Below are 23,850 nucleotides of genomic sequence, written 5' to 3'. Positions count from 1 at the left end.
TCATATTGAACTCTGGGTTAGGAATGGGATGGCACTTCAGTTCATAGTAGGAGTCAAGGCAGGTGAGCCAATACTTTTGGTCATACAGTGTAGATCCAAAAGCTTGGTAAGGTCTCCACAGTCAAACACATTAGAAACCATGAAACTTAATCACCTCCATTTTGGAGATAAGGCAGAGTTGATGTTTAATCTGCAGAAAGACGGAATCAAAGGCAAGCTGAATGGCCTGCTGGTTGAGTCTGGTCACATTTGCACGGGGTTCAACTAAAAGGCTGGAATTTCCTGTTCCTTTCTCCTGTCAGAACAGAGAGAGATGATGTTCAGTAGCTACAGAGGGATCCCCGACCAAAGTGTCACAGTGACAGCGGTTTATACTGTGCTGAGAGTCTTCTCCGTTCCTTATACCTTTATTGAGTAGAGGACTTCCAAGAAGTTGTTGTACTCAGCTGTGTTGCCCCTCTGGAGGTAGTTGTACTCCTGCCAGGGGTTCTTGGTGGTGCTCTTCCACTCTGCAGAGCTAACCTCCTGGATTCCTGCCAGACTACGAGGACTATATGAATCTGACAAGTATTTACCCGCTGTACTTAGAATTCTGTAAGAAGAAGAGGGGGTGAGGGGAGGTGATGAGCAAAACGGACGAAAAACGTGAAATCATACAAGCAGTATGGCATCACAGGTTACAAATGTGAGTCTGAAGTCGCACTTTAGATTTTTTTTTTCATCCTGCAACTTAGGTGCATAATCAGGTGCGACTTTTATGTTAAAATATATAATTTTACATGTTTGTTATTTTCATACTGAGCCGCTAGAGGGCACTCTAGGCTTGTGTCCCAGTATCTGCTACTCCTGTACCACTGAAAATTTACATCTTACTTATTTTCATACTGAGCCGCTAGAGGGCCCTCTAGGCTTGTGTACCAGTATCTGCTACTCCTGTACCACTGAAAATTGACATGTTTCTTATTTCCATACTGAGCCGCTAGAGGGCACTCTAGGCTTGTGTCCCAGTATCTGCTACTCCTGTACCACTGAAAATGTACATGTTCGTTATTTTCATACTGACAGCCACTAGAGGGCACTCTAGGCTTGTGTCCCAGTATCTGCTACTCCTGTACCACTGAAAATGTACATGTTCGTTATTTTCATACTGACAGCCACTAGAGGGCACTCTAGGCTTGTGTACCAGTATCTGCTACTCCTGTACCACTGAAAATTTACATGTTACTTATTTTCATACTGAGCCGCTAGAGGGCCCTCTAGGCTTGTGTACCAGTATCTGCTGCTCCTGTACCACTGAAAATGTACATGTTCGTTATTTTCATACTGACAGCCACTAGAGGGCACTCTAGGCTTGTGTCCCAGTATCTGCTACTCCTGTACCACTGAAAATTGACATGTTTCTTATTTCCATACTGAGCCGCTAGAGGGCCCTCTAGGCTTGTGTACCAGTATCTGCTGCTCCTGTACCACTGAAAATGTACATGTTCGTTATTTTCATACTGACAGCCACTAGAGGGCACTCTAGGCTTGTGTAGCAGTATCTGCTACTCCTGTACCACTGAAAATGTACATGTTCGTTATTTTCATACTGACAGCCACTAGAGGGCACTCTAGGCTTGTGTACCAGTATCTGCTGCTCCTGTACTACTGAAAATGTACATGTTACTTATTTTCATACTGAGCCGCTAGAGGGCACTCTAGGCTTGTGTCCCAGTATCTGCTACTCCTGTAACACTGAAAATGTACTAATGGGGAAAAAATGATTTGAGATTCGAGCACCTCAAGTTAGAATCATGGTCCTGGAACGGATTATGTTCGTATATCAAGGTATTACTGTATATTGTAAAATGCACTGTATTTTAAATAATATCTGACATAAAGAAAGTGTAAACACATGGTAAAATAACATTCCATAAACATACATGCTGACACATTGTTTTGTTTTTTGTTGTTTTTGTTTCTTTTAAACTGTAATCTAAAAGAAAAGTTCTTACTTGTTTGACAGATGCTGTTCAAAGGCTCCGTACTGTCTTAATAATTCCCCACACGCGGAAATAATTCTGCAGACATAAAAACACAAGTAAATGTGTGAACCTGGCCAGGGATTAACAGTGGTTTGTAGATAGAAGGTGTTTGAAATGTAAAAAAGACAACAAACCTAACGGAATTCTGGAAAGCTGTCCAGTCCTCCTGGAAAACAGATAAACTTGGCGTCTCGTCCAATTTACACTTTTTTCTGATCGACTGTAGTGTTCTGGAAAAGTCCGATATGTACCTGGAAAAAAATAAAATAAAATGTTGAAAGTATCGACCCCCAATCAATTAATGTTTATCATTTATTTGATACAAATGAGAGGAGGTATTTCTATCATATCAAAAGCAAAACAGGGACTGCATATCGGAACACAAAGGATACTTACTTGGTAAATAGAGCTTTGAGAGCTTTAACGAGACCACAGACTGCTAGTCCATCGGTCAGCTTGACGAAACGCTCCACAGAAGCATTGGCCAGGCCAAACACTTTGCCGACAGAGTGGACCAACTCTTCTACACAGTCAATAATCTCCCCATGTTCCTAAAAAAGAAAGAATGTAATTAATACGTTTATATACAGTATATATATTTATTTAAAAAAAATATTTTTCATTTACTGTATTTTCCGAACTTTTTTTTTTATTCTTTGAATGGGTTTGCTACTTATACAGTGTTCTTTGAATGGGTTTGCTACTTATACAGCAGTATAGTGTATAGTGTATTAAAATATATAATTTCACGATTGTTTCTTCACACTGACAGCCGCTAGAGGGCACTGTAGGCTTGTGTACATCTGCAACATCTGCTACTTCGGTACCACTGGATATTTACATGTTTGGATCTACACACTGACAGCCGCTAGAGGGCACCCTAGTTGACTGGTGAGACATATACTCCGAAGCGACTGATACAGACATACAGTGTCTACTGGACAGTTGTGAAGAAATTGACAATAAAGCTGACCCCTCAACTTAAAATGTGTGTGTGTGAGTTTACTACCAAAGGTACGGCACTGAGTTGGACGAGTAGAAGACCTTCCTCCAGATCGCCATACTGCAGCTGATAGGACTTAAAGGGGTCGTAGAGTGTGCAAACCAACTCGGTCACTTTCAGCAGGTTATTTTTACCTGAAAACATGGAGGTTAGTAAGCACCTGCTTTTGGCCAAAATTTACAATCAAAGTGTGATCTGTATGTTTCTTGACAGACCGAGATTAGGCAGCATGGCCGTCTCCAGGCTGTGGGCAAAGGTGACTGTGGTTTGATGCAGCTCCAGCAGGATTTCAAGACGTTCCTCTTGAGCTGCCCTCTCCATGACTGTGCCAAGACACACGGTGATGGATGGCACCATGGCTCCCAGAGTTTGAATGAGTAACACTGTCACCACCTCGCATGGGTTTTTGAACACCTAGCGAACGTTGTAGGAAAAAAAAAAAGTCGTTATAGCCTAGCTACGTCATATAGCCATTTGTGAACACCTAGCGAACGTTGTAGGAAAACAATTGGTTATAGCCTAGATACGTCATATAGCCATGTGTCTGAGTTTAACAGTTAGGCGATTTCAGCATCAAGCACGCCCCGATCCCTGTCGTAATTATCCGAGTCTTGTTGCCGTTACTTAGCTGTTCCTGACTTATTGCGACCTTTGCGAAAGTTTGGCAGATAGTGGCGTAACTCGTCTGGCATCGTCTTCCTCTGTTGTGTGTTCGCCTCCTGTCGTCCAATGCTCCCACGCAGCTCGTAGTTTAACGTTAACGCCAATATTTAGCCGTTAGAATTCTGTGGTTAATCCACTCGGAACGATGGCGAGCCCCAAATTAGTTTTGCTTCACTTGGGTTTTGACCATATCGGTGAGATGGGCGCGCATGGAGTCACAGATCAACAGGGATGGAAATTTGTGGAAAAAGGGTAGTGACCTAAGTTGGACATAGGAGGGCAGTGTTGTTGTTCGCCCCTCCAGAGTCAGGTGGTTGTCACTATTTTTGTTCTAGATTGTCACCGTATTGTTGTTGTTGTTGATGCTGTTCGGTGCAGATGTATGTTTTGCCTGCATCGATAAAAAAGGGGGGAAAAAAGTCGAAAAAAAGAATCGATAGCTATGCGTCTGAGTCGTTCTTCTGGATCACACCACACATCGAGAATGAGAGGCACCATGCGACGTTGCACGGATTTGGGTCACACACAACCATACTGTAATAATTGTTGTTGCGCATCTCCCAGTGTGCTTCAGTTGCGTGTATACATAAGGCGCACCAAGTTTGTAAGGCGCACGGTCAGATTTTGAGAAAATTAAAGGATTTTAAGTGCGTCTTATAGTCCGAAAAATACGGTACTAACGATTTATCTTTTAATCTACTAAAATCCACTGTTCAGGTTTTCCATTTTAATTGACAGTGTGCTGCTACTCATGTTTGTATTTTATTGTGTTTTACCCATTCATGTAGTTTTACTGTAGTTTTGGTGCTGTACTGCTGCTGGAACTCCCGAGGGATTAATAAAGTTCTTTCTTTCGATCTATATTTCTATCTAATTGTCATTTTATTTAAAAAATAATTTCGGAACAAAATAATTGAAAATGTTCCCATACCTGGCTGCTCCACTGTAGCTGGCTGTGCCATGTGGAGACTAAAGTGTCATAGAACTCTGACAGCTGCTGATTCAGACTGTGCTCACTCTGAGACAGCTCTTGCCATATGCTGACCAGACGGCCCTGCAAAGGCCAGAAAAAAAACAAAAAAAATAAACTTTCTTTTAACAACTTAATAAGAAAGAAGAAGCAGAGAGAGAGAAAAAAAAGCTCCGTTCACAGATTTACAATACAGTGTGTAGGCTTTTATTTTGTTAACCCACCATTCCCATCTAAGGGGTTTAGAATATTTCTGTTTCAAAATTTGAAACTGATGTGGACTGAAGCGTTACTTAACTCTAGACGGAGGAGCTTTGGAGGTGAAAACTGCAGTAATGACGACAATTTATACATTCAGGAGGACATGTAAACGTATCAGAATCAGAAACGGATGATAAAATATTTATTAACTTTATATATATATACATATATATACACATATATATATACATATATATACATATACATATACATATACATATATATATACATATACATACATATACATATATATACACATATATACATATATACATATATATATACATATACATACATATACATATATATACACATATATACATATATACATATATATATACATATACATATATATATATATATACATACATACATATATATACATATATATATATATTAACTCCAAATTACTGACCTTGTGGCACTTATAGTAGTAGGCCAGAAGCTGTGGCATTCTGTCTATTTCAGTGAAGACTTTTACAAACAGCTTGGCCTGATCTGCATAGACACAAATATTAAACATGAGGTTAGTTGAAAAAGACGGTAAAATTCTGAGAGCAGACTATTGGAAAGACGATAAATAAAAAAAAAGTGTTTTTTTTTTTTTTTTTTTACCCAAAGACATCAAGTTAAAAGTTCCCACTATCTGTGGACTGGCCAGAGCCTCCAGCCTATTTTTAAGTGCCTCCAGATGCACACACTTTTCAGAGTAGTCAGGAGTGTCGACTAACATTGCCAGGCTGTTCTGCATGCTAGTCAACTTGGACGAGATCACTGCAAAGTCCTGGTAAAATAAAGGGCAAAAATAAAGGTTAACTGTGCACAACACTGGACACTGTACAAATATTCTAAGCCATGTATTTGCTTATTCTGTGCCATTCACTCAGTGTACCACAAGCTTTTGTAGATTGTGAGGGAGTTTTATTTACATGGTGCACCTCTCATTTCATCAGAATTGTCTTCCTTCGAAGCAGTTCAATCAGAGGCAACTACGCTTTCTTAGTTTAAAATGTTTCACTTCTTCTGGATGAAGCTTCTCGGAAAATGTATTTTTCAATGCCTATGTATCTCACAGAAAATCATCTTTAAACAGGACCAGAGAAATCCCCAACTTTTTCTTTTTTAATACCTGTGTTTTAAAGGTCTCCTCGATGTCTGCACTCAGTGTGCTCCATTTGTCTGCCTCCTGTAAGGCATCTGCTGCCACCTGCATACGACTTTTAATCTGATCTATCTCCACCAGAACCTTGAGAAAAGAAAGATACAAGACCATTATCTCACACTGGAAACTGGTCATTTATTTTGAACTAGATCATTACATGTATTTACTTCCGTGTTTATGTATGTATGTGAACTGTAAACATTAACATTGAAGTGAACTACTGTCTCTTGATGAGAAAGAACCCTTGTCTTTTTAGGTTAAAAATAACATTAGTTAAGACACTAGGCAGTCAGCTAAAAGCAGAAAGTAAAAAAAAAAAAAAAATTGCAATAGACAATTTGTGGTTAAAACACTGGTTCCCCAACCTTTTTTGGCTTATGATCCCATTTTTACATCACAAATTTCAGGCGACCCCAGAGCCTTTTTTTGATCGCGGCCGTCAATCAAGAAGCACCAGTTCAGATATTTTTATACGCTTTATATGTTTAACCCACATGGGGCCGTGACCCCAAATTTGAAAACAAATGGAATAATACATACAAAGGTGATGATTCATATTTTTCAGTACTCAATACCCTGAGGGAGGTTGTTCTCTGCCTTAACACTAGCTGCTATCAAATATGGTTTCACAGACACTGACACTCGAGCCACACAGTTAATTTAGTGTTGTTTGTTTGTACAGTAAGCAAAGAACCAGTTTGGTCAATGCAAATTCTCAATTGACGATAGGTGTAAATATGAAAAAAAGTGATTCGTTGTTGTTGTCTTTATATGGGCCCATGTAACAGACTGGTAAACTGCTCTGGGGTTACCCTGCCTATGCCTGATGACCGCTAAGGTTAGCTCCGACTCCCAACATTAAAAGGCTTAAAACGCTATACAATATAAGTTATATGAAGAAGGCTATGACACTCAAAATCACATTTAGCCAAAAGGTTAAATTACCTTGGATCTTGCTAAGGCAAGCATTGATATTGACAGCTGTGTGCCCCGCCTTAAGCCCCAACCCAACCTCCTTTGTGACATAATATTTTTTATTTAAATTGAAGAGCAACGAATTGTCATTGATGTGCTCGTGAATTACATTTTGGTTCTACATTTGGTTAAATACATAAAAGAAAAAAACAACTGAGTGTACAGTAAATCTATACACCTGCCTAAAAGATTTTCACAGTGCTGTGTTTCTCAATGTCTTTAAACTGGCATTTGGCTGTTTCTGAAAATTCATTAGTTCATTAGTTACCATAACCCTACTAGTATAGTAATGTAAAAGAGAAAGCACCTGCATCGATCGCACAGTATCTTGCTCAAACTTTTGGATGTCTTCTTTGACCAACACCATTTGCTCCTTCAGGAAGGAAGCCTCCTGTTTTACAGCATCAACATCCCGCAGCACCCTCGGCATGTTCTGGAGGGCCTGATTACTGCTCTCTTAAAAAAAAAAAAAACAGCATTCTGTTAGCTTCTGAATGACAGGACAAAAACATTTACATACTGGAAAAATAAAGATGGTGCCCATTGACTGTAGGAAATGCTCTGAAAGGCATTCAGGAAAAAACAAACACTTATCATAAGCTAATGACTCTCCAAGTATTATTTTGCCAATTCAAAAATAAAGTAATTGAAGCAGTGGTTTTATCCACAATGTGGTCTGCAACATTTGAAATGCTATATGGTGTTTTCTCTGCAGAACAACAACAACACTGTGTGCTGGATTTGCTGGTAACTACAGACACAGGCACAATGACAAACTTGACAAAACACATGCAGTGACACCACAGGATCGATCATACAGCAAAAGACAAGGTATTGAGTGTACAATAAAACCTATTTAATTATTGTGGTTCACTGTATGATCAGTAAGACGTTGTTTTTGTATTTACTATTTCTATGAAGCTAAATGTTAGATCTTTGTTTTGCACATTCTTCAAGAATCTTTTCCATATTAAGAAACCAATCATTTGGATTAGTCACAAATATAAATGTATACTACTGCTTGCTTTCTGTCTTCACAATAAACTGACACAAATGTTTTTTTCTTTGTATTATTTAAAAGATAATTTCTCCATATTAATCATGATTAATGATCAAATAATATATAAAACTGCGTATAAAAGTGTTTTTTAGCAAGCTATTTGACCTACCTTAAACTATTACTAGCTTTAGGTTCTGTTGTAGGCTACCACAGTCATTGTAAATATTATAGAGTTATTATTTTTATTCAAAGGCAATTCACATAGCCAAACCAATGTAACCAACTTCCAAGACAAATCCAATTAATCCTTGATTTATATAATATATTGTCCTTTTTCAAACACTCATACATTCATGTCTCGAGTTTTTTATACTTTGTTGCTCTTTAAATTACACAGAGGTAATACCATGTCAAGATAAAATTCTTTCCCATGTTGTAGTTTTTTCAATTGTGATATAAAAACACACTTGGTCTGATCAAAGGCACATATGCTTTTTTTTAACTATTTGCGTAAAACCATTGAACTACTTTTAGGACAGAAAAATTACATTGTCCTACCTTCGATTTAAATACTTGATAATTGTGATATATGCATTTAGTTTATTCGGGTGTTTCACGTTCTCTGTTATTCTTTGATTTTTAATTTTTTAATTTTATAGAAAATGTACTGTTTTATTTTAAAGGAAACTGACCCTCAATAGCATTGTTGACCTCCTGGATGAACAGTTGCAGTTTCATGACCAGAGTGGCTGCGTGCGTATCTGGTTTTCCTGGCACGTCCTTTTGCACCACTTTGAAGGCGCCGTTCACCCACTCCTTCACATCGAAGTCATCACCCAAAAACTTTGAGAAATCCATCTGCTCTCTAACTTTGTTTACCTAAGCAGAAAAACTGTTTAGAGCTCTGCTGTCGCAGTTCGTGACTTGTCATTGGGCCATCGTTAGCCTAGCTAGTTTTTACCAAACAAGGGCTTCGACACGAATAAAAAATAAATAGCCCAAGAAAATGAAATTATCATTACAACTAAATAAACTTCTAACAATGCCACCGCCTCCTCCAGAGTTAAAATTCAATATATACGATTAAAGCCGGAAATGTACAAACAAAATACTTTGACGCTGTCAAAAACTGGACAACAACTTCCGCTCGGAGCGTTCTATTTACCCTCCGTAGAAACAGAATCCTGCCGGTCAAATAGTTCCCTGTCGGATCTGTTTAGGTACCTAGAGCCTTTGTTTTGGGAAATAACATACATTACAAATTATCAAATGATCAAAGATCATACCATAAATAATTTGTACTCTTTATTTTATACATTACAAAACAAAATATTTGTGTTATTAGTTTTTTTATTTGCACTAGTGGATTCTCGCATGGATTTGACTAGAGTTGCAAAATACAAGGAGGAAAACAGGAGCAAGAAACAGGAAAGATAACGTAATTGGTTGGGTGCTTACAGGCTGCTTATCAGCCGATAAATCGTTTAAGATTTTAGCTAATAAAAGAAGAATGAAATGTAAACATGTAACATTATTTTGCAGAAAGTGACTGTTAATAGGAGCGTATGAATTAAATTTACACAAAGTTAAAATATTAAATGCCTCGTTATGAGAATACTAGCTGCGCGGTATTAAATGCCTCGTTATGAGAATACTATCTAGCTGCGCGAAAGTGAATGTTCGTTATGTTGACGTCAGCGTTCTCCTCACAGCGAATTGATGGCTAATATTGTATACTTTGAAAACCGCAACAGTTTCAGTTTCAGACATACAGCCGTTGACTCGGACCTATGTGGGGGAAAAAAAGTTGTCCACTACCCATTTAACACCCGGCACTCACTGTTAACTGTTCTTATCTTTTTTTACTAAAGGATTGGAAATTCAAAGGGCAAAGCGAAGCAGTGATGTGGTGAATAATTCACCTCACCACTGCAGTGCGCCACTTATTGGATTAACGCATGCATTGCAGGGAAAAGGTAAAAAGACTGAAGTCTAAAGATGATATTATTTAATAATATAATGGCCCATATCTGGCCCCCTGACCGTAGTTTGCGCATGCCCAGCATCTGTCATTTAGGCCCTACTAAAAAGAAGTGCATTTAATTTACACAAAGTTAAAATAAATACGTTAAACAATCTTGAATGGATAACGAACCTGATTTTTAAATGACAAGAGTTACTTGCCTATAGCCTCCCAATTAATTTTGTTTCAAATGTCAAATTGATTTGCATTTTTTTTGCTATTAAAAAGATATGTGGCGAGACCTCTGTGAACCCATCTTTTCCTATTTATGGTATTTTGTTCAAGTCAAGGTCTTAAAAACACAAATTTACGATCCCTTAGTTATTTGTGAAGGCATTCATAATAATGACATTTTGCCACATTTTTAAGGTTAGATTGAGCCACATGTTACCCAGCAACCAACATCAATTTAGCAATGTAAAGGACATGGGCGATACTTATTTTCATCACTGGTCTTCACATTTTATTTTTCTTTCATCATTTTTCACTAGCATCTTGATTGATTATGTAATATTGCCATCGTAATTACTTCATCCGGAGCTCACAAATTAAAAGCTCTTTTTGTTCAACATACTTTTGATCATTTTAAATTTGTCGAAGCTTAATTTTTTTTACCATCCTTTTTAGGTTCTTACCTAATCTCAAAATAAATTATTTTGGTGTTTTCCAGGGTGTCTGTGTGTGTACATTACAGTGTGTAGTTGTTTATAAATCTTTTTATTTTGAAGTTAGAGCAACTGTCTTGTATTTTTCCTTTGAGAACTGTCCCACACTGTATGAGTTGCTGCCACCTAGTGACTGGAGACTTGTTATGAGAAGTACAGCATTAAATTAAAAAAAAAAAAAAAAAACAACAGTGGGGTATAGTCTCCCATTATATAAAAACAAACAATACTGCGCTTATAAATATAATCATAACAATAGTCAACTATTTTACCTTTAAAAAAAAGAACAGCAGCGTGGAAAACAAGCAATATCATTCTTATAAATGATGAGAAATAACAAAAACAACAATCAACTATTTTACATAAAAAAGAAAAGACCTCAAAAGTGTGACCTAGACATAGAGTGCCAACACTTAGGAATTCATCTGTGGGGCTCGCCTCAGAACCAAGCTAAGGAAAGCTGTAACAAATACAGTAAATACAAAATATTCTGTGTAATAGTAAAGCCATAGTACAGTTTCCTTCTTGCAAAATATAATGTTGAAATTGAAAAGTCTCGAGTCAAACTGTTGCTGACAGGCAATTTTTTAAGTTTGGCTGAATTTTCTGAAGTAAAAATTAAAAAATATCACATGTTCTGTTCTCCCAGTGAAATTAAATGAGATATCCTGCATCTGATCTGTTGAGTGTGTCAACAGAGAGCGCAAAGTTTTTTATATATATATATATATATATATATATATATATATATCAGCTGAAAGAGATTGCAGATAATGAGTGGTTATTGAGTGGTTATTGCACTTCCATTCAAGTTACGTACAGTTAGAGTTACTATCGTTGTACCACTAGTCTGTCTGTATTACACAGTATACAGTACTTGACAGTCATCCACTAAATGAAATGATTACAAGTTGTATTAATAAAAATACTATTACTATTATTATTATAGATGATAAAAGTCCCTCTAGCCCGGAAAACAATGTTTTAAAAACATAATTAACTCCAACTGTAACTCAACTTAAAAGCATCAGACTTTCAGTGTTCCAGTAATAGTTTGTTTTTGCTGCCGGTTAAGTAATATTAATGATGGAGAACAAATATCTCCCTCTACCACTAAATATTAAATCCAGTCCTCGAACGGTTTAAGTATAGATCTGTGACGTAATAAATGATTATTACATTATTATAATGTGACTTTCTTCTGGTGGAAACAATGAAAGTAGGCTTTGAACAATAGATTGTCTTATACGGTAAGATTTTTTTTTTTTAAATGACTACTGTGATGTGTGTTATTGAACATTTTCCAAAGTGACTCTTGTTTATATCTCGCTGGTCAAAGAAATGGTTTCACTTATGAGTATTCGCACTGCTTATTAACTTATTAACATGTTAATAATTATCTACAACGTTAATTTAAATATATAAATTTGCATCCTGCCGAAACCCCGACATTCAACACAGCACAATATTGTTGTTCCTTCTTCTCTTCCCACGACAACATGGACCAGTGTTACATCTGTGACGTCAGACGTCAACGCCCTGCCTGAGCCTGCAGAGTCAGAGATGATAATTATATTGATGGAACTGACCACTAAGGAAACTGACTCGCCATTTCAATTCAACCCGACAGTGAAACGTAGGCGTACGTTGGTTTCTAATAAGCTCTCTGCTTCCCGACAACACCTCCCACAAGAAGACAGACACGCGCATCCTTCACGAGGAGATACTGGAGAGCCGCGGCGGGTTAATGATACAATGATGACGGTGCTTCTCCGGCACGGCAAGGGTTTTCTTGGTATGGCGGTGTGCCTATGTGAGCCTACTCAAAGCGTAAATGGCAATTTAGCGGTATAATCCATCATTACAGCAGCAGCCGCACTGGGGGAAAACGCCATCGAAAACTTAAGCTGCAGCATCAGCGGAGGCAGAATCAGCAGCTGCACCGCCCTGAACTTGAGGAAATACCTTTGGATGGATCGAGCTGCTGGTGTGTTTCGTGCACGTTCATGGACAGACCGTCATTTGTGAGAGACTCTGCGCTCTCCCTACTCTTCTTCCCGAGTAGACAACACGGCTCTGGTTGTTGTTGTCACACCGGTGCTGATAACGAGCGCGATGGCTGCTGCGGCTCAGCCTCGGACGTCGTCGAAAGACTGTGGTGGCTGTCAGCGGAGGAGGCTGTTTTTGCAGCCCGACCCGCAGTCCGTTGTTGCAAGTGGGGCTGTTTCGACTCCTGATGCTGCGTAATGTTGCTGACTGTTTACCGCCACCCCTCAATTTTTCACGAACATATTACGTATATAATATACTGTTTGAAGTGCGGTTAGCATAGGTTGTACCTTCTGCTAATTTTGTTTTGAACACTTAGCTTAAATTCTCGTTCTGAATGCAACATCTTTAGTGGTGTGCAGAGAAAGGAGAAAAATATATATTTTTTAAAAATGGTAGGGGATTCTATTTATTTTATTTATTTATTTATTTATTTTTTGGACCATTTTGTGAATTTTAAACAACGCTGGTAGTGTTTTTGTTTGAGGTTTTTTGTTCCAAGATGTAATTTAGTTTTCTAAACGTACATGGGCTTCTCACTAGAGCTAAAGCAGAGAGCTGCTATATATTTTTTAGCTATTGTCTATCAGCAACATGGTCAACCTAAATTATCGTTAATCTTTAGTGTTTTTTTTTTTTTTTTTTTTTTTTTTTTGTAATTATATAAAGACATTGGCAGATGTTAAATATGCTCAGGCCCTTGGCCTAACCATTATAAAATGGAATTGTTTTCAAGTAGCAATGGGCAGAGCGCACTTGTTGTCTTTTGGCTTTAACGTGCAAAAAGGAGAGTAATCATAATAATAATAATCATGTCAGCGGTTGTCAGTAACAAGGAAAAGAAATCCTTCAGTAAGAAACTTTTCCGAAGGAGTTCGGTACGCTCCGTAGGGAGTTTCATGAACAGAGTTCTACGGACCCTGTCCACATTGTCCCACTTTGGCACCGAGGAGCATTCTGCTGAGGATGAGAAGGACGACGCTGCGCCGATCCCCAGCACAGTCGGATGCTCGCTGGCATCTGATGATAGCGACTGCAGTGGGTTCCCCTTCGGAGACAAGGTGCCAGGCGTTGCTGGACTGAAGAACCACGGCAACACCTGCTTCATGAACGCTATCTTACAGTGTCTGAGTAACACCGAACTTTTCGCCGAGTACCTTGCTCTTGAGCAGTTCAAAGGAGGAGAAGTGAGCAGCAACAGCGAGAAGACCAAGTCCAACGGAGTGTTGGTGCAGAAGAAGCTGATCCAGCAGGACAAGGCTGGGGAGGTGACGGAGCAGCTGTCTGGACTTGTCCGGGCTCTCTGGACGTTCGAGTACACGCCTCAGCACAGCAGAGACTTCAAGGTAAGCTTGATTGGGTTCTCAGTGGCTTCACAGCTCTTCTTTGGAACGAGAATGACCTGTTTTTGACATTGAGGTGTGATTTGTGGTGATGGATCACTCCTTACGCCTACGCCTACTTTTTGTTACGTGCTCCTGAACGTAAGTGATCTTCGGTTTTTGGGATGCCACTTTTCAACAACTTTTCACAGGTCGAGTGATTGAGACGATGGGGAGTCACCAACGTTGACTTGGATCAGGCGTGGGCAAACAAACTTTTTGATCTCAATTATCCTAAAATTGAACAGGGCGCCAGGGTCAGGAGTGTTCGTGTGAACTAAATGTAAATGACATGTAAATGACATGTAAATCTCCTGCGTAATGGCTAAAATGCTAAAATGCTTTTCGCATTTTCTATGCCATCTATTGCAGATACATGGGAATTGCAGGGGGAAAAGGCTGAAGTGTAATAATATGAATAAATTATATAATTTGGAAAAGTTTGCCGAGCCTGATTAAAAAGCTAATTGGGCCTTATCCTGTCCCCGGGCCTTAGTTTGCGCATGCCTGGCTTAGATAGTGGTACTGTTCAGGTTTGACCTCGTAAAGAATCCCTGTCATACTTTCTTTAAGTAGTAAAGAGAGTCATTCACCTTTCTGGTTTTGACAGAAATTGCTGTAATGGAAATATAAGTTTGCCTATTTCAGTGTGTTTATTCACTTTCATTTCATTTTATATTCCACTATTTAAAAAAAAAAAAGACTTTCACAGGTACTTTGGACTTTTAGAGATTACCCTCTTGCGTTATAATAGTCTACAGAAAACTAGTCCGATCATTCATTACATATTAAGAAACAAGTCTTTTGCACTGATTCTTACAGGGTACATCTTTAACAGAAGAAAAAAAATGTGCTTTTGGGATTTTCGTGGTGCTTTTCTTGTGGGCTGTAAATCTGTAATTCACAAAACGGGGGCTTCTGCCAAGTGCTTTCAATGTGTGTCCTTCGAACACTGTGTCTGTGTCATCACGTGAGTTTAATCAGGTCTCTTAACCGTGTACAATTTGTACAGTAAAACGTGCAGAGAGAAACACCGGGATTGTTCCAACACCGGTATCAGTATCAGCAGAAACGCATGCAGGCCTTGTTGCAGTACAAAAGCGACTCATTTGCTTAGTGAATTGTTCTCCAAGAGTTGTATTCATTTTCTCTTATTCTCTGCTGCAGAATGTCGTTTCCAAGAGTGCCCTTCAGTTTAAGGGGAACTCTCAACACGATGCCCAGGAATTCCTTCTCTGGTTGCTGGACAGAGTTCATGAAGACCTAAATCGAATCATCCACCCAGAGAGCAAACCACCTCGGAAGGTTAACAGCAAAGTTGTTTTCATACCATGTACCCCTTGAATTATATATTATGTGAACAACCACCTGAAAGAATCATATCACATCAATTGAAATTCTTGTGGCCAAAACCCAAAACCGAAAAATGAGGAAACCAAGGCCGAAAAACCGAAACACAGAAAGAAGTTACTACGGCAGCTACTAGCTCCACTGCATTTGTGGCTATAACGTTGCAGTGGCATATATTATTATTAATGTTTCGAAGAATAAACCAATTACAACATTCGGAAAATATGTGCTTTCACATTCCAACAATGTACAATATAAAATAAAATAAAATTCAAAATAGAATGTTAACCTTGACTTAACTTAATGTACAGGCATACTGGCCTCCTGAAAGATTGTGTAATTAAATATGTTCTCATAAAAACACAAAGGGCATTTAAATTAAACCCCATGTGGAGAAATACCTTGTAGATGCACCCCCCCTCTTGAGTTGTTGTCACTTTCAGAAAAGCCTGCGCTAGCCGTGGGTTTTTGCTTGCGTCATCATAACTTTGTTCTGTGTTTCGGCCGTTTCGGTGAAAAAAAAAAAGTATTTGACACTGTTAATCCCAAAGATTATTGAGAAAATATAGGAATACAATGTCTGGCTATTATTTTCTATTTTCAGCCTCCTGTAGCAGAAGAAAATGGCACTGAAGGGTCTCCACAACCAGCACCTGGCTCATTTGTACAGGAGTTGTTTCAGGCACAATACAGGTGATATTAATATTGTCGGTATGAAAATATACAAGCCGTTTAAACCTTATGTAAAATGCGTATTTATATATAGCATATTTAGTTCAAATGATATTCTTAGGAACTGCAAGGATTTGATCATTGAAATAAATGAAGGACTAACTGGCAATAATAATAATGTCTTTTTAGAAGACATTATTATTATTGCCAATATTACTTTATTGACTTGTCTGTCTTTAACTGCTGTTTGACTGAGATGTAACCAAACAAGAACAGAAGACAGAATTATATAATAATAATATAATATCTATCTATCTATATATATATATATATACACATATACACATATAATATATATATATATATTTACACGCAGAAGTGAATATACTTACTAAACACATTATATGCTGGTGTAGTGGTTAAATGTATGTAGCTGTATGGGACAACGTGATTCAATTCTTGCAGTATTTTGTCATTACTACACAGTAAAGACCTATATTTACATTTGAATTTTCTTATATATAACATTTTTGCTAAAGATCTACTTGATCACCTTCCCTTTCTGTAGGCCTGACTGCTGGAGAAGCCCCAAAATGGTGCATAGCCACTACTTTTGCGTCAATATAGACATGTGCACATTCTGGGGGGGGTTGTCCTTGTACTATATTTGCAAACCCATACTGATATTTAGCAAATATTTAAATGTATGTGCTTTCTGGTACCATTTGTGTTGTGTTTCAACAAATACGCAACGAGATGCGTGAGATGAGACGGCTGAGTTACAGCACAGCTTTGTGGTAAATGGACGATTTCCATTTCCGGTGTATGTGAAAGCTCGACCCAAACCACAAGGAGGACGCGTAGCAGGAAAATACAAAGATAGCTATTTCAAGCCAAATAAAAAGTAATCTTTCTGATGGTGAACATGGATAAAAGAACAGTCCACGGCACTTTTATCGCATTGGAAAATAAATCGTTACAATTGTATTTTAATAAATGAGCAAACGCGTGTTCCCAAAACACTCTACTGTTCTGTTTACCCACCGACTTTCTACTCTCCGTAGATCCTCTCTGACATGCCCTCATTGCCAGAAACAAAGCAACACCTTTGATCCTTTCCTCTGCATCTCACTGCCAATTCCAGTACCTCACACACGGTAAGGTATATTCTGAATAAAAGCAGTCGTAACAAAAACGTGTCTAATCGAACTCTTCTGTGTTGCAGGCCGCTGTATGTGACAGTGGTGTATCAAGGCAAGTGCTCCCACTGTATGAGAATTGGGGTGGCTGTGCCGCTCTCTGGTGCTGTATCCAGACTAAGGCAAGCTGTGGCGCAAGAAACAAAAATTCCAGTCCAGCAGGTGCTGCCTTCTTTGAAACTTCTCTGTTTGAAAACCAATGCTCAGAAACATGCTGAGAACCCAAAAAAAAGTCACACTCACTGATTTTACACTTTCTTTGGGGTAAAAAAAAAAACAATTCACAAAGATAAAAACTCTAAACAAAAATTTAGTTTTAAATAGTAGATTAAAAAAAAAAAAAATTATTATCTGTTATCCCAGTATCTTCACAGATGTTGATGTAGAACAGGGCAGAGAAAAATGTTTTAATTCAGAAAAATATTTTTATTTTATTATTATAGCATATTAGCTACTTATTGTTTTGTGAAAAGAAACAGAAAACATTTGTATCAACTACCTCCAAAGCATTCCAAAATGCGTTTCCTCAGTACTAAATAGTTACGTGGGGGTCCCCTGGAATTCAAATGGGGTCGCCTCAAATGTGTAGTAATTGATAAAGTGTCCTGGCGATGTCCTATAATATTGGCCGATTAGCATCTTTTTTTTTAAATCTGTAAGAATCTTTATCAGTTTTTCCTACGATAATGAAAACCCGATAACGCAATGCCTGTGTTTTTTTCGCCAAATGATGTGTGCTAAAAAACAGAAAAAAAAAATTAAGTGTTTGGACAATATTGGCATATCGGATATCGGCAAAAAGTTCATATCGGACATCCCCTAGTATTTACTCGAAATTCCTCAAGAAGGCAGCAGAGGATTGATACCCCACTGAAACACAATGCTGCATTCAAACATGATGACATGCTACAAAATTAAAATCAGTAGTGGAATCATTGGCTGGCTTTAAATGCAAAACAATGTCATTTTTCCCCCTCCTATTTCCTCTTCCTAGATTGTCCTCACTGAAATGTATTACGATGGCTTTCACCGCTCCTTCTGTGATGATGACGAAGACCTCGACATCATTCAGGAGAGTGATTCAATCTTTGCCTTTGAGACGCCCGAACTGTTCCAACCGGAGCAGATTCTTTTAAATCGAGCCGGTACGGCCAACTTCAAGTTTGAAATAGTTGAATAGCTTAGTTTGAAATAGTTAGTTGCTAAACTACAGTATAGTGATTGCAAGGCCATAGAATGTCTTTATTTTTAACGTACTGTAATGTAATCTTTGCATTTTGTGCTTATTTTAGGGGGTACGCACGTAAACCTCAACCAGAACAACCTGAAGTATAGCACCGATAACAACAGGGCTGCCGCACAAATACAGGAGCCTGCAGTACAACCACAGAGTCCCAATAAGAACACCGGACAAGCCGAGAAAATTGTTCTCCTTGTGTGTAACAGAGCCTGCGCTGGACAGCAAGGACGCAGGTACTTGCATCTTAACCCTCCTATTATCCTTGGGGTCGATTTGACCTCACTGGATGTTTAACGTCTCACAATTCAGAAAGTACACTTTTTTTTTTTTGCTTAATCTTTGGTGAAGGGGACCTAGGTAAACTTGAATTTAACATCCTATTTTTTTGATGTCCTGTATGCATGTCGCATACATCCGTGTTCCCGATTTAGCCAATTTAGCTGTATAAGAACATTTAAGAACATGTTGCGTTATCGTTTGATATTGTTAGCTCACATTAAGGTCATCATAACATACATATTATGTTTAGGGCCCTAACCTAACCTAGTGACGATTCTGATGACACAAACAATTGTCAAACAAAAAGATGGCAAAACGATTGCCACGAGAAAGACCTGCACTTCAGCACTTCACACAATTTCTTGCTGTGACTGTCTGTTACCTAAAGGTTTTCTACTGCTGAGGTTTCGTCGCAGCTTTTTGATCATGAGAGTGCCATAGAGGAGAATGATGATGTTTCAGAAACAGAGCTTAATGTTGAGGAGGATCCTAACTATGAAATATCATCTGATACGTTGCTGTCTAAAAAAAATGGAAAGATATCGTGGTCTGTCTCCCCGTCACCTGAACAGCAAGGAAGACATAGCACTGCTAATGTAATCAAAAATGCTTCCAGGCCCCACCAGGTATCCAGTTAGTCATGTCCGAAATGTAAAAAAACAACATTTGAGCTTTTCATTACGTCATCAATAGAAAAGCACGTACTGGACATGAACAACGTAGAGAGAACAAAACAAAGAAATAATTCTAAAGGTTGGAAATTTTGTCTATCTTTTCTGGGGTCAATTTGAGGGTAAAAGTAGAAGATGTAAGTGTGATCGAATAACCAAAACTGCCTCTCTTATAACATGTTGTAAATGACAGAACTCGGTAGTGAGAGGTGATATGAAGGTACTGAAGTAGCAACAATATCTTTCTTTCCAGTTTCAGACCAATCAGTGAGATTCTATGGCTATTTTCCTATTTTCGTATTGTCATGGATTAGCCTGAAAACCTGAGGATAATCGATGTTTGAAAATTTGAGGGTAACAGGCGGGTTTTCATCCAGCCCGCCAAACTTTTCCAAATTATATAATTTTTTTTATATCATCGTGATACTTCTGCCTTTTCCCTGCAATAACCACGTTTCCCCAATAGAAGGCGTAGAAAATGATAAAAACATTTGAGCATTTTAGCCTTTATGCATGACTTTTACATGTCATTTGTCTTAGTTCACACTAACACTCCATCTATTTGCTGCTGACCCGACCCACCCTATCAAATTTTCGGACAATTTTGGAACACAAGTCAAAACGTTGGCCCATGGATGGAATGGCATAATAGACTAAACAGTCTTGCTAATGGAAACATTATAACATAACATACAGGGATGGCTCAATATTGGTCCAATATTGGTCGAAATTTCAGGACTTAACATGGTTGTTGTTGTTGTGTTGTTGTAACACTCCCCATTCAAACAAATACCGCATTTTCCGGACTATAAGTTGCTCCAGAGCACAAGCACAAGTCGCACCTAAGTATAAGTCACAAACCCAGCCAAAGGATGAAAAAAAGGGTGCGACTTATAGTCTGGAAAAAACGGTAAGTGAGTGCCTGTAAAGCTAAAGCTAAAAATCAAGAGTTTTCCAGCACCCAGATATGTTTACACCCAACTGCAAACATCATCTCTAGTTAACTAGTTCCAAACCCCAACAACTGTCTGTCAGCTGACATGTTCATCGTCCTGCACATCAGATGAAATTATTAGGCTATACAGTAGCCGATCAGTTGTACATCAGGTTTTTTTGCGTGACATTAGGAGCGCGGCTGTAGTTGAATTGCCAGGTAAGCAGAATCAAAAAAAAAAATCAAGCTTTGACCTTAATAATAAAGTGTCCGCAGCAGGTTGTAGGGGGGTTTGTGTGGACTAAACACCCATACAAGTCATCACCAAAGGTACAAAAATGTCTTGGCAGCTGTGGTTACAGGATACAGTTATTCTATTTTAAGGATTCTTTGACTCTATTTCTGTAACCGTGTTCCGCTCTTCGCGCTTTATTTAGTAATGGCAACCCAGATTTTGCAGACAGTGCTTTGTCATAGCAACCAAACCCATCCTGGTATAACAAACGGTGAGGTGTGAAAAGACACCTGCTACAGCACTGTAGACTGACAAAGCACAGATGGCAGAGCATAATCCATACAGATCTTTTGATATTTATAATTAAAAATTCATTTCAATCAAGCTGCGCAGCGTTTAAGAAAATGTTTTAAAATGTCTTAATTTTTTACCCCCCTGCAGGTTTGGTAATCCGTTCATTCTATATTTAGAGCAAACGGTGACCTGGGATGTGCTTCAAAAAGAGATTCTGGAGAAAATGCGTCATCTCCTGCGCCCTGGAGTTATTGTGCAGGTATATGCTTGGACACAACGCTCACTAACTATATTCATAAATACATTTTTCATGCACAGACACCTTGGGGGCGGGACACTCAAATAAAATGGAATAAAACATTAAACATAAAACAACACTCCTGTATCATGTGTAATTGTCTTTTTGTGTTTTTTTTTTGTCTGCTCCTTACAAAGGGGGCCAGCCCCTTTTTCATCCCTCTGTAGAAAGGTATTGCCCCTTTTTTTTTTTTTCACACTTGGACACCATGGAGAAGCTCTGGCCTTGATTCGTTCGTTATTACCCAAGCTTTGCGGTGTGTGTTTAGTCAAACCGATCTGCAAAGATAAGCTGCGGTGTATGCAACAACTTTATGTTGGTAGTGGTGTAACCTAAAAAAAAATATCTGTCCATCTTCATCCATCAGAAATGGTTCGTCCTCGTAGCTTCTTTGTAAGTTTGGTATAACAGACGGAACATGCAGAAAATGATCAGAAACTCAAATTCACAACGGGCCAAACTTAATATGTATTGAAAAATTGACAGCAATTGTGCATGTTTTTTCCCTTCTCTCCAGATATGTGATGGGGAATTTCTTCATATGGAAACAAACTTTAGTTTTGCCTAATCATTGACTTCATAACAACCAAAGCTTAATATTATAAACACATGAGAAATGAAATTTGAAATAAAACACACATTAGTGGTATTTGTTATCTATTGCGTCTCTTTATCTGTAGCCTTTCCAGTTCCTTTTTAATATAAATATTTTTTTCACATCAAAAAAAAAAAAATCAAAATGTATGTGCTACAACATAGCCCATACACAGCTAATACTACAAATCCAACAAAGCCAACTCTACACATTTGATGATGATCTTGCGGGGCCAAATATTACGGTGTAACACTATTACTCCGTGTGAATTCGATGCTACCTGTCTTAACCAGGAAATGGAGGCTGTTTAAAAAAAAACATGTCAATAGTTACGCCATCAAGTTAGAACACATTTATAGCAGCACATTGTTAACCCAGAAATGTTCACATCTGTGGATTCCAAAAGAATTAATCAGTGCTTTAATACAATGTCTTGACAGGGCACACAAGTCGTGCGGTCCTGGAGGACCTCCTCACGTCAAAATTGTTGTGGAATGGGACAAAGAGACAAAAGACTAGTAAGTGAGATCTTGCCCAACATTTTTACAGACGTCTTTATGAGAAACACATACTTGCAGTTTATATCAGACTAGCCAGCTAGAGTGTCCTCTAACTGCTCTCAGTGTGAAAATAGCGAACATGTACATTTTCAGTGGAAAAGGAGTAGCGGATACTGGTACACAAGCCTAGAGTGCCCTCTAGCGGCTGTCAGTGTGAAATTATAAATGATATGAAAACGTGCAATTATATATTTTAACCCTTTCATGCATGACGGTCACTACAGTGGACAGCTATGAAAATGTCATTTTCTATGATAAGAATAGGTTTTGATGGCAGTGTTGCATATAAGCCTCTGCAGTGGACGCCTGAGAATCACCCAACACTGCCATACAGTGGTCAGCCTTTGCAACTGCAGAATAGTTGTGTCAACATTCAAAAAGAAAATTTGGTGTATAAAAACAGAACCAAATCAGTTCTTATTTTTATGTCTAAAAACACTTAGTAACATTCTTTAACTCAGTATATCATGGGTCATGCATCAAAGGGTTAATATATAAGCCACACCTGAATATAAGTTCCAAACCTCACCGAATGATGAATAAAAGTGAGACTTATAGTCTGGAAAACATGTATGTTTAAATGCAGAATAATTATGACCTGAAAGTTTGCGGAATACATATGAAATGCATGAAAATTAATGAAATTCTGGTGTAAATTATGTGCCAAATAATCCAAACTGAAAGTTGAGGCCGACGATTACGGCAGTTAATGTGTTGCACGGTTCAAGACAAATGGTTATAAAACAATAAAATAAAGAAATAAAAAGAATTTGCGAGGTCTCCCTAGCACCTCCTGGTGGCCCCACTTTGAGAACTACTACTGTAGATCGTTTCTGAGTCTAAGTCTTTTCTATTTATTCATTTTCTTGACATTTGACCTTTGTGGGTAAAAGCTTATCATTTGTGTGACTGAACATTTATTTCTTTAGTAGTATTAGGATATAATGTGTGTTTTTACAGAGTGTAATAGCTTGCTGTTATTATTTTCCCAGTCTCTTCAAAAGAACTGATGATGAATACATCCCAGATGCTGAAAGTGTACGTCAAGTGAAGGAGCAACATATGCAGCCGCAGACATGTTCGCTCACCCAGTGCTTTCAACTCTACACCAAAGAAGAGCAGGTAGCACACCACGCAGTATCAGAAGAGCAAGACACAAAAAAAGTCAGGTGGCTGAGTAAAAGTTTGGACACTTTGGACAGACCCAGATTTTACAAATTTAAAAATATAACACAGGAACACAAAAAAAAAACCCAGTAAGTCTGGCAACAAAATGTCATTGCTTGGCAACCGGAGTACACAGTATATATATATATATATATATAAATATATATATATATATATAT

The 23,850-nt window shown here is 38.2% G+C and overlaps 2 protein-coding genes across 2 annotated transcripts in view; one reads left to right on the top strand and one right to left on the bottom strand.

Annotated features, from left to right (window-relative positions):
• The window catches only part of cog7 (component of oligomeric golgi complex 7), a 13,443-nt gene extending 4,218 nt beyond the window's left edge, over positions 1-9,225 (bottom strand). The window contains exons 1-13 of the mRNA XM_008314629.3: positions 8,751-9,225; positions 7,366-7,514; positions 6,051-6,167; positions 5,537-5,705; positions 5,337-5,419; positions 4,622-4,744; positions 3,243-3,441; positions 3,034-3,161; positions 2,421-2,575; positions 2,159-2,275; positions 1,995-2,060; positions 406-592; positions 155-295 (exon numbers count right to left, since the gene is read on the bottom strand). Coding sequence (XP_008312851.1) covers positions 155-295; positions 406-592; positions 1,995-2,060; positions 2,159-2,275; positions 2,421-2,575; positions 3,034-3,161; positions 3,243-3,441; positions 4,622-4,744; positions 5,337-5,419; positions 5,537-5,705; positions 6,051-6,167; positions 7,366-7,514; positions 8,751-8,916 — 1,800 coding nt within the window. The 5' untranslated portion in view covers positions 8,917-9,225. The remainder of the gene's footprint in view (positions 1-154; positions 296-405; positions 593-1,994; positions 2,061-2,158; positions 2,276-2,420; positions 2,576-3,033; positions 3,162-3,242; positions 3,442-4,621; positions 4,745-5,336; positions 5,420-5,536; positions 5,706-6,050; positions 6,168-7,365; positions 7,515-8,750) is intronic.
• A 4,242-nt stretch (positions 9,226-13,467) lies between these two features.
• The window catches only part of LOC103381995 (ubiquitin carboxyl-terminal hydrolase 31-like), an 18,912-nt gene continuing 8,529 nt past the window's right edge, over positions 13,468-23,850 (top strand). Inside the window, exons 1-11 of the mRNA XM_008314628.3 lie at positions 13,468-14,141; positions 15,345-15,482; positions 16,132-16,220; positions 17,264-17,356; positions 17,425-17,560; positions 18,393-18,543; positions 18,691-18,871; positions 21,199-21,372; positions 21,488-21,520; positions 22,385-22,462; positions 23,497-23,626. Coding sequence (XP_008312850.1) covers positions 13,608-14,141; positions 15,345-15,482; positions 16,132-16,220; positions 17,264-17,356; positions 17,425-17,560; positions 18,393-18,543; positions 18,691-18,871; positions 21,199-21,372; positions 21,488-21,520; positions 22,385-22,462; positions 23,497-23,626 — 1,737 coding nt within the window. The 5' untranslated portion in view covers positions 13,468-13,607. The remainder of the gene's footprint in view (positions 14,142-15,344; positions 15,483-16,131; positions 16,221-17,263; positions 17,357-17,424; positions 17,561-18,392; positions 18,544-18,690; positions 18,872-21,198; positions 21,373-21,487; positions 21,521-22,384; positions 22,463-23,496; positions 23,627-23,850) is intronic.

Source organism: Cynoglossus semilaevis, chromosome 8 (assembly GCF_000523025.1).
Source record: "Cynoglossus semilaevis isolate Cse_v1.0 chromosome 8, Cse_v1.0, whole genome shotgun sequence".
NCBI classification, from domain to species: Eukaryota; Metazoa; Chordata; class Actinopteri; order Pleuronectiformes; family Cynoglossidae; genus Cynoglossus; species Cynoglossus semilaevis.
Note: the sequence above shows the minus strand (reverse complement) of the source record. Positions and strands in the feature narration are given on the sequence as shown.